This window comes from Microcaecilia unicolor, chromosome 13, assembly GCF_901765095.1.
Source record: "Microcaecilia unicolor chromosome 13, aMicUni1.1, whole genome shotgun sequence".
Taxonomy (NCBI): Eukaryota; Metazoa; Chordata; class Amphibia; order Gymnophiona; family Siphonopidae; genus Microcaecilia; species Microcaecilia unicolor.
Genome location: NC_044043.1, coordinates 13,378,456 through 13,389,857, shown reverse-complemented (window position 1 = coordinate 13,389,857; position 11,402 = coordinate 13,378,456). Strand labels below are relative to the sequence as shown.

Here is an 11,402-nt window from a genome sequence, read left to right as displayed (position 1 = left end):
ACAAAGAAAAGACACAAAACCATCTTTGTTTTGGCGATTCAAACATCCATCTCATTCATAGCAAATAATTACTTCATTGAAGTTAAAACTTCCAAAATGCAACTTATGTCTAGTCATTTCCACTTTGAGCTTTGCTTCCTCAGGATGAAAATATTCTGCTAAATACAGATAAGTTACAATAACTTCAACAGTTAATTGTCCATTACAAACACCAAAGCTTTTTATTCCTGCAGAACAATGCTTAAAACTTTTTTTTGTTTTTAAAGATGATCCATTAGGATTTCTTTGTACAGGTGAAAAAAATCTTCAGGCCTTGTAAGGTCTTCTTTTTTCTTTTATATAAAAGTTGGAAGGGACATTCAAGTTTCAAGTCTCCACACTGAACTTAAAAAAAACAAAAAAAAGTCATGTGGAGGTAAACAAACCAAGTTGTATACTCCAGGAGGTAGAGAACTTCAGTTTGTGTTCATATATACATATGCACAGAATAACTCAGTGTTGCAACAGAAAAGAAAAATAGAATAGCCAAAAAATTACTGTGACATTTCAAAACTTCCACAGCTTTGCCTAGAGACAAACACAATTAACAGAACCTATGTGCTGTTTTATTCATTGTTGTGTTTTTTTCTTTTGTTTTAAATTGTCCAGTGCAAGAAAAAGAAATTGTCAAAATTGTTAAAAACTTTAAATGAGCAAGCTAGGTGGATCTCTACAGAGCACTCATGGCAGGGTAGAAAAAGGGAAGATATCTTTTGAAATTTGCCCACTGACAGAATTATTCACACAGAAGGAAAATGCATGCTCTAGGAATCATTGCAAGAAGGCTGAAAAAGAAAACCTCTAATAAAAATAGATTATATATATATATTATGTATATATATGTATATATTTATACTGGGCAAGGGAACAGATGTTTTGTTTCTCTTACTCATAAACTAAGGGGCCCTTTCACTAAAGGTTTGCACTTAATGCCTGGTAAGTACCCAAATTATCTCGCAGTAAGTGCAAAGGCTATGTGGTAACAGTTCCAGGCATTTTTCCCAGTGTGATAACAATTAACAAGCCTGTGTGCTGTTATTGCGTGCTAGTTCACATGCTGCTTAGAGCACATTAGTAAAAGGACGTCTAAGTCTTTTTTTTTTTTTTAAGAATTTTAAAATTATTATTCATAATTTTTAACAGAACACATCAGTAGCATGGCTCTTGTGAAGTTAATTTAAAGCAAAAGTACTACCTAGATTGCTTATGATATCAGTTTGTCAGCTTCCTGGCTCAAATCCTATAGGCTGCAATACCTTTTATGGGGAAACCCCCAAACTATCGTCATATATATACTTTGGAGACCATCTGAAGAAGAGACCTAACTCATCCATGATTGCATTCTTTTTGGTTGATCTGATAAAAGGAATTACAGGCTACAAAGACTCCAGTGTTTTCCAGGCCCAATATGGCTAATAGAATCCTGTTTCTTGGCTCTAACTTTTGGTCTTGTCCCTATGTTGTCTTTCTATGCAGTCAACACAAATGTTTTGTTTACATTTTTGGCCACATACCATCTTTATAAAATGCTCCTTTCCTGAGTCAGTTCTCCAGGTGGTGCTATATTTATCAGTTGATGGCTGGTATTCTTTTGAACAGCAGCATCCTGATTTATGTAGACTCTTCAATGGCAAATGTGGTTATAAATGAGGAACTTTGCAAAATTTTCATATCCTCAGGAAATTAAGTATAAATTCTAACAAATCAGGAGGACTCGAACGATTTTAATTGCCAACTGAATTATCATCAAACAAGTTGTATGTGATACCTTTTCACTGGATTAATGTCATACATTTCTGAATAGCTTTTGAAAACTATGTTTCCTTCATCAGGTCAGTGCTGAATTACCTATACTATGCATTGTTAGTACTGCTGCTTTAAGGGACAGTACCCAATTCATGGACTGCATGATGCCTGCTGACATGACATCATGATTGATCAATGTCAGACTATGTTCTTTATGGGTTTTTTTTTTTAATAAAAATTCTTTAGGAATGGCTCAGTATCAAAAAGTCTGTTTTTCCTTTTGTACAATCTCACCTTTCAGTTAAAAAATAAAATAAAAACACAAAATCCCCAGTCTTTCCCTACACTTCCAGAAGTTTGGTTCAATTTGCCGTTTGTTTTGAGCCGAGCCATAAAACTGTGCTAGGATTCATAAAATGTGTTCAACTCTGGGTAAAACATTTTTTTTTCTAAAAGTACAACCACTCTATAAGATTAGACTTCTAAAACATCTTTCTTCCTAAATATTATTCATATTATACAAGCAGTGGTTGTTAATTTAAAACTTCATTAGTAAAATTACAGTACAAGCATGATTAACTTCCAGAATTGCAAATCCCAGACTCCAGTGAAGCGCTACATTTTTATCTTCAGTAGTATTAACCCTTCCATTCTCATTCCCAAACCAGAGGAGATGGTGGCATCTCAGAAGGTTGAGCAACAGTGGAACTGCAGGGTAACAAAAACAAACAAACAAATATTTAGAGAAAGAATAATATGGAACACAAAATGCACATTTCAACAAATAAAATTGTCCCCTTAATAAAGATTAGCTCACTCAGTTTTAAGCTTGCTAGTTGCTTTCTACACTTTTCTTTATTTATTATGACCTCAAGTATTCCTATTGACTTGGATTTCTACTACTGCTACTACTTATTTCTATAGCGCTACTAGATGTACACAGCGCTGTACACTTGAACATGAAGAGACAGTACCTGCTCGACAGAGCTTACAATCTAATTAAAAATAATCTAATTACAATCTAATTACAAAATAAGTACCTGTATATATGTAAACCGCTTTGAATGTAGTTGAAAAATACCACAGAAAAGCAGCATATCAAGTCCCATTTCCCTTTCCCTAATTAGGACAGACAAACAGGACAAATAAGAAGGGAATTAGTAAGTTGGGGATGATAAAATAAGGGTACTGAACAAGTGAGTAAGGGTTAGGAGTTAAAAGCAGCATCAAAAAGGTGGGCTTTTAGCCTAGATCTGAAGACGGCCAGAGATGGAGTTTGACATACCGGCTCAGGAAGTTTATTCCAGGCATATGGTGCAGCAAGATAAAAGGAATGGAATCTGGAGTTAGCGGTGGAGGAGAAGGGTGCAGATAAGAGAGATGTACCCAGTGAACGGAGATCCCGGGGAGGAGTGGAGGGAGAGATGTGGCGAGGTACTGAGGAGCTGAAGAGTGAATGCACTTATAAGTCAATAAGAGGAGTTTGAACTGTATGTGGAAACCGACAGGGAGCCAGTGAAGTGACTTGAGGAGAGGGCTAAAAGAGCATAGCGACACTGGCGATATATAAGTTGTGCGGCAGATGATCAGAATGAAGAGAAGAGAGATGGCTAAGTGGGAGACCTGTGAGAAGCAAGTTGCAATAGTCTAAGCGAGAGGTGATAAGAGTGTGGATAAGGGTTCTGATAGTGTGCTCAAAAAGGAAAGGGCGAATTTTGGTGATATTATAGAGAAAGAAACGACAGGTTTTAGCAGTCTGCTGAATATGTGCAGAGAAGGAGAGAGAGGAGTTGAAAAAGACCCCAAGGTTACGAGCTGATGAGACAGGGAAGATGAGAGTGTTATCCACAGAAATAGAGAATGGGAGGTTGGTTTAGGGGGAAAGATAAGAAGCTCAGTCTTGGTCATGTTGAGTTTCAGATGGCAGTGAGACATTGGTCATGTTGAGTTTCAGATGGCAGTGAGACATCCAGACAGCAATGTCAGACAGGCAGGCTGATACTTTGGCCTGGATTCCTGCTGAGATTTCTGGTGTGGAGAGGTATATCTGAGAGTCATCTGTGTAAAGATGGTACTGAAAACCATGGGATGAGATCAGACTACCAAAGAAAGAAGTATAGATGGAGAAAAGAAGAGGTCCCAGGACAGATCCCTGAGGTACACCAACTGACAATGGGATAGAAGTGGAGAGGATCCACCACAGTATACACTAAAAGTACGATGGGAGAGATAACAAGAAAACCAGGAAAGACCAGAGCCCTGAAATCCAAATGAGGACAGCGTATCAAGGAGTAGGCTGTGATCAACAATGTCAAAAGCAGCAGATAAATCAAGAAGGATGAGGACAGAATAGAGACCTTTGGATCTGGCTAGGAACAGATCATTGGAGACTTTAGCAAGCGCTGTTTCAGTTGAATGAAGAGGGCGAAAGCCAAATTGAAATGGATCAAGAATAGCTTGAGAAGAAAGAAAGTCAAGACAATGGAGATGAACAGCACATTCAAGTATCTTGGATAGGAAAGGGAGGAGGGAGATGTGGTGGTAGTTAGAAGGACAGGTAGGGTCCAATAAAGATTTTTTTTTTTTTTGAGGAGTGGTGTAACACGGCATGTTTGAAGGCATCAGGAACAGTCGCAGTTGAAAGTGAAAGATTGAGGATATGACATATAAAAGGGATGACAGTAGGAGAGATAATGCTAAGTAGATGGGTGGGAATAGGATCAAAGGAGCAGGTGGTTAGCTTCGAGGAGGAAAGAAAATGTGCAGTTTCTTCAGTGATTTCAGTGATTTGGTAGTCTGATCTCAGCCCATGGTTTTCAGTACCATCTTTACGCTAATGACTCCCAGATATACCTCTCCACACCAGAAATCTCAGCAGGAATCCAGGCCAAAGTATCAGCCTGCCTGTCTGACATTGCTGTCTGGTTGTCTCACTGCCATCTGAAACTCAACATGACCAAGACTGAGCTTCTTATCTTTCCCCCTAAACCAACCTCTCTCCTCTTTTCCCATTCTCTATCTCTGTGGATAACACTCTCACGCTCCCTGTCTCATCAGCTCGTAACCTTGGGGTCTTTTTCAACTCCTCTCTCTCCTTCTCTGCACATAATCAACAGACTGCTAAAACCTGTTGTTTTTTCCTATCTATAATATCATCAAAATTCGCCCTTTCCTTTCTGAGCACACTATCAGAACCCTTATCCACAATCTTATCACCTCTCGCTTAGACTATTGCAACTTGCTTCTCACAGGTCTCCCACTTAGCCATCTCTGTCCCTTTCAATCTGTTCAAAATTTTGCTGCATGACTTATATGCCCCAGTGTTGCTATACTCATATTAGCCCTCTCCTGAAGTCACTTCACTGGCTCCCTATCCGTTTCCGCATACAGTTCAAATTCCTCTTATTGACTTACAAGCGCATTAACTCTGCAGCTTCTCAGTACCTCTCCACTCTTATCTCTCCCTACACTCCTCCCCGGGAACTCAGTTCACTGGGTAAATCTCTCTTATCTGTACCATTCTCCTGCACTGCTAACTCCAGACTCCGTTCCTTTTATCTTGCTGCATCATATGCCTGGAATAGACTTTCTCAGCCAGTATGTCAAGCTCCATCTCTGGCCTTCTTCAAATCTAGGCTAAAAGCCCACCTTTTAGATCCTGCTTTTAACACCTAACCCTTACTCACATGTTCAGTACCCATGTTTTATTTATTTGTTACATTTGTATTCCACATTTTCCCACCTATTTGTAGGCTCAATGTGGCTTACATAGTACCGGAGAGGCGTTTGCAGACTCCGGTGTAAACAAATACAAAGAGATATTGTGGTAAGATAAAGTTCATGTGGCATAGCCACATTAGGGAATCGTACAACGGAAGAGTTGTGTTATGTCCATTACACACTTTAGTTTTGTTGTGTTGCAGAGATCAGGCATTTATGTTGGATTGGTAGGGTATGCCTTTTTAAACAGGTTAGTTTTTAGTTTTTTTCTGGAAGTTTAGGTGGTCGTACGTAGTTTTCAAGGATTTTGGTAATGCGTTCCACAGTTGTGTGCTTATGTAGGAGAAACTGGATGTGTAAGCTGATTTGTATTTGAGTCCTTTGCAGCTTGGGTAGTGCAGATTTAGGTACGTTCGTGTTGATTTGGATGTGTTTCTAGTTGGTAGGTTGATCAAGTCTGTCATGTATCCCGGGGCTTCATCGTAGATAATTTTGTGAACCAGAGGGCAGATTTTGAAAGCAATGCGTTCTTTGATTGGGAGCCATTGTAGTTTTTTTGCAGACGGGTTTTGCGCTTTCAAATCGCGTTTTTCCAAAGATAAGTCTAGCTGCCGTGTTTTGAGCAGTCTGAAGTTTCTTTGCATCCCGCATAAATTCCATTGCAGTAGTCTAAATGGCTCCATTGACTGTATCAGGTTGCAAAATGTTTCCCTTGGAAAGAATTGTTTCACGCGTTTGAGTTTCCACATTGAGTGGAACATTTTCTTTGTTGTGGATGTCATTTGGCTCTCGTGTGTTAGGTTGCGGTCCAATGTAACGCCGAGGATTTTCACGCCGTCTGGGATAGGGAGGGTGTAATCTGGAGTGTTGATAATTGTGGGGTTGTCCGCGCTGTGTTGGGATGAGAGGATAAGACAGTGTGTTTTTTCTTTGTTGAGTTTTAGTTGAAATGCATTTGCCCAAGAGTTCATGATGATCAAGCTGTTCTTGATTTCGTTAGTGATTTCTGTCAGTTTAGATTTGTAAGGAATGTATATTGTGACATCGTCTGCATAGATGAAGGGGTTAAGGCCTTGGTTGGATAAGGACTTGGCTAGTGGGGTCATCATTAGGTTGAAGAGGATCGGTGATAGCGGTGATCCTTGTGGTACTCCGCAATCTGCTTACCATGGTGATGATATGTTTGAGTTTGATTTTACTTGATATGTTCTTGTGGTTAGGAAACCCTTGATCCAGCTAAGTATGTTTCCACAAATCCCGAACATATCTAGTACTCTTATTAATATATTGTGGTTTACCATGTCGAATGCACTAGACATGTCAAATTGGAGGAGGAGCATATTTTTGCCTATTGCTATTTCCTGCCTGAAATTGGCCTATTGAGTGAGTAGTACTGTTTCTGTGCTGTGGAGGGGGCAAAAACCGGACTGTGATTCCTGTAATATTGAGAATTTGTTTATATATTCTATAATTTGTTTTGCTACCATGCTTTCCATGAGTTTGACTGACAACGGGATGGATGCTACTGGACAGTAGTTAGTGATTTCATTTGTTTTTTTCTTGGTGTCTTTTGGTATCGGGGTGAATAGGATATTGCCATTCTCCTTAGGGAAGAGACCTTGCTGTAACATGTAATTTAGGTGGGATGTGAGGTCTACTATGAAGCGATCAGGGGCGGATTTCATTAGGTAGTTGGGGCAGGTATCTAGTTTACAGTGAGTGTTGGAGAACCTGCTGATCGCCCGTGCAACTGTATCAACGGTGAGGAGGGCAAAATTTAACCAGGTTCGGTCAGCCGGGTATTCTCCAGTGGTTGGGTCCAACTCGTTAAGGAAGTATTCATGTTGCCCAAGATCCTTCTGTAATACTAAATATCTATTTTCTAATGTATTTCCACCATTCACGATGTATTGTAAGCCACACTGAGCCTGCAAAGAGGTGGGAAAATGTGGGATAAAAATGCAATAAATAAATTAAATAAATAAATTCGATGTCAATGTTGTCCTGAGGTAGCATGTTGCGTAGTTTTACAATTTTTTCATTCAAATACTTAGAAAGTTCATCTGCAGATGGGATATCTGTATTCAATGTAGTGACCAGGTTGGTGTCTAGGAGTTTGTTCACAAGTTGGTATAATTTCTTCGTGTCTTTGTAATCTGTCCCTATTTTAGTTTTATAGTATGATCTTTTGGTCTGTATTTTCTTTGTGATTGTTTCCATGTGTTGAGTGTGTGTTCATCTTTTGTTTTTTTCCATGCTCGTTCGAGTTTTCTGGATTGTGTTTTTAGCTTTTTCAGTTCATCGTGGTGTCGTTATGCTTACGTGAAGATCTTGTTCTTAAGGGTGCTATTTCATCTAGTATGCATTTGCATCTTTTATCCCATTCCATGAGGTAGTGTATGGAGTCTGTTTGTGCTGTCCATTCATTGTTGCCAGAATGTTTTCGTGTCTACTTGACCTCTTGTTCTGTAGGATGTGTGTTCTTGTATTTGGTGTACTCCCTTCTTCCGCCAGTGTATGGATAAGTTTAGTTTGTAGTGATCAGTCCAGGGTGTTTCTGTCCATTTGATATAGCGAATGATACATACCTGTAGCAGGTGTTCTCCGAGGACAGCAGGCTGATTGTTCTCACGACTGGGTTGACGTCCACGGCAGCCCCCACCAACCGGAAGAAAACTTCGTGGGCGGTCCTGCACGCAGGGCACGCTCACCGCGCATGCGCGGCCGTCTTCCCGCCCGTGCGCAACTGTTCCCGCTCAGTTGAATGACAAGCAAAGGAATGAGCAAAACGCAACTCCAAAGGGGAGGAGGGAGGGTAGGTGAGAACAATCAGCCTGCTGTCCTTGGAGAACACCTGCTACAGGTATGTATCATTCGCTTTCTCCGAGGACAAGCAGGCTGCTTGTTCTCACGACTGGGGTATCCCTAGCTCTCAGGCTCACTCAAAACAAGAACCCAGGTCAATTGAACCTCGCAACGGCGAGGGCATAACAGAAATTGACCTACGAAGAACAACTAACTGAGAGTGTAGCCTGAATAGAATAAAATCGGGTCCTGGAGGGTGGAGTTGGATTCAAACCCCAATCAGATTCTGCAGCACCGACTGCCCGAACCGACTGTCGCGTCGGGTATCCTGCTGAAGGCAGTAATGTGATGTGAATGTGTGGACAGATGACCACGTCGCAGCCTTGCAAATCTCTTCAATAGTGGCTGACTTCAAGTGGGCCACTGACGCTGCCATGGCTCTAACACTATGAGCCGTGACATGACCCTCAAGAGTCAGCCCAGCCTGGGCGTAAGTGAAGGAAATGCAATCTGCTAGCCAATTGGAGATGGTGCGTTTCCCGACAGCGACCCCCTTCCTATTGGGGTCGAAAGAAATAAACAATTGGGCGGACTGTCTGTGGGGCTGTGTCCGCTCCAGATAGAAGGCCAACACTCGCTTGCAGTCCAATGTGTGCAACTGACGTTCAGCAGGGCGGGTATGCGGTCTGGGAAAGAATGTTGGCAAGACAATTGACTGGTTAAGATGGAACTCCGACACCACCTTTGGCAGGAACTTAGGGTGAGTGTGGAGTACTACTCTGTTATAATGAAATTTGGTATAAGGAGCATGAGCTACCAGGGCTTGAAGCTCACTGACTCTACGAGCTGAAGTAACTGCCACCAAGAAAATGACCTTCCAGGTCAAGTACTTCAGATGGCATGAATTCAGTGGCTCCAAAGGAGGTTTCATCAGCTGGGTGAGAACGACGTTGAGATCCCATGACACTGCAGGAGGCTTGACAGGGGGCCTTGACAAAAGCAAGCCTCTCAAGAATCGAACGACTAAAGGCTCTCCAGAGATGGCTTTACCCTCTACACGATAATGGTAAGCACTAATCGCACTAAGGTGATTCCTTACTGAGTTGGTCTTGAGACCAGACTCTGATAAGTGCAGAAGGTATTCAAGCAGGTTCTGTGCAGGACAAGAACGAGGTTCTAGGGCCTTGCTCTCACACCAAACGACAAACCTCCTCCACTTGAAAAAGTAACTCTTTTTAGTGGAATCCTTTCTAGAGGCAAGCAAGACACGGGAGACACCCTCAGACAGACCCAACGAAGCAAAATCTACGTCCTCAACATCCAGGCCGTGAGAGCCAGAGACTGAAGGTTGGGGTGCAGAAGCGCTCCGTCGTTCTGCGAAATGAGAGTCGGAAAACACTCCAATCTCCACGGTTCTTCGGAGGACAACTCCAGAAGTAGAGGGAACCAGATCTGACGGGGCCAAAAAGGTGCTATCAGAATCATGGTGCCGTGGTCTTGCTTGAGCTTCAGCAAGGTCTTCCCCACCAAAGGTATGGGAGGATAAGCATACAGGAGGCCGGTCCCCCAATGGAGGAGAAAGGCATCCGACGCCAATCTGCCATGCGCCTGTAGTCTGGAACAGAACAGAGGCAGCTTGTGGTTGGTCTGAGAGGCGAAAAGGTCCACCGAGGGGGTGCCCCACTCTCGGAAGATCTTGCGTACCACTCTGGAATGGAACGACCACTCGTGCGGTTGCATGACTCTGCTCAGCCTGTCGGCCAGACTGTTGTTTACGCCTACCAGATATGTGGCTTGGAGAAGCATGCCGAACTGGCAAGCCCAACTCCACATCCCGTCGGCTTCCTGACACAGGGGGCGAGATCCGGTGCCCCCCTGCTTGTTGATATAAACCATTGCAACCTGATTGTCTGTCCGAATTTGGATAATTTGGTAGGACAGCCGATCTCTGAAAGCCTTCAGTGCATTCCAGACCGCTCGGAGCTCCAGGAGGTTGATCTGAAGATCTTGTTCCTGGAGGGACCACAGTCCCTGGGTGTGGAGCCTATCGACATGAGCTCCCCACCCCAGGCGAGATGCATCCGTCGTCAACACCTTCGTGGGCTGCGGAATTTGGAATGGACGTCCCAGGGTCAAGTTGGTCCGAATCGTCCTCCAGTGCAGCGAATTGCGGCAACTGGCAGACAGGCGGATGACATCTTCTAGATTCCCAGTAGCTTGGCACCACTGGGAAGCTAGGGTCCATTGAGCAGATCTCACATGAACCGTGGAGGCCATATGACCCAGGAGTCTCAACATCTGCCGAGCTGTGACCTGCTGAGACGCTCTGGTCTGGGAAGCGAGGGACAGAAGATTCTGCGCCCTTGCTTCGGGAAGAAAGGCCTGAGCCGTCTGAGAATTCAGCAGAGCTCCTATGAATTCCAGAGATTGGACTGGCTGGAGATGGGACTTTGGGTAATTTATCACAAACCCTAGCAGCTCCAGAAGGTGAATAGTGCACTGCATGGACCGAAGAGCTCCTGCCTCTGATGTGCTCTTGACCAGCCAATCGTCGAGATACGGGAACACGTGCACCTCCAGCTTGCGTAGGTACGCCGCAACCACCATGAGACAGTTCGTGAACACCCGTGGTGCAGAGGCGAGCCCAATGGGCAGCACACAATACTGAAAGTGCCGTGTCCCCAGACAGAATCGGAGATACTGTCTGTGAGCTGGCAGTATCGGGATGTGAGTATAAGCGTCCTTTAAATCCAGGGAACATAGCCAATCGTCTTTCTGAATCATGGGTAGAAGGGTGCTCAAGGAAAGCATCCTGAACTTTTCTTTGACCAGATATTTGTTCAGGCCTCTCAGGTCTAGGATGGGGCGCATCCCCCCTGTTTTCTTTTCCACAAGGTAGTACCTGGAATAGAATCCCTGCCCTTCCTGCCCGGGTGGCACGGGCTCGACCGCATTGGCGCTGAGAAGGGCGGAGAGTTCCTCTGCAAGTACCTGCTTGTGATGGGAGCTGAAGGATTGGGCTCCCGGTGGGCAATTTGGTGGGGTGAAGACCAAATTCAGGGTGTATCCACACCGCACTATTTGGAGAACCC

General features: G+C 43.3%; 1 protein-coding gene across 1 annotated transcript in view; it reads right to left on the bottom strand.

Moving 5' to 3' along the window:
* Positions 1–259: 259 nt before the first annotated feature.
* Positions 260–11,402, bottom strand: part of NLK (nemo like kinase) — a 470,815-nt gene continuing 459,672 nt past the window's right edge. Inside the window, exon 11 of the mRNA XM_030222228.1 lies at positions 260–2,493. Coding sequence (XP_030078088.1) covers positions 2,439–2,493 — 55 coding nt within the window. The 3' untranslated portion in view covers positions 260–2,438. The remainder of the gene's footprint in view (positions 2,494–11,402) is intronic.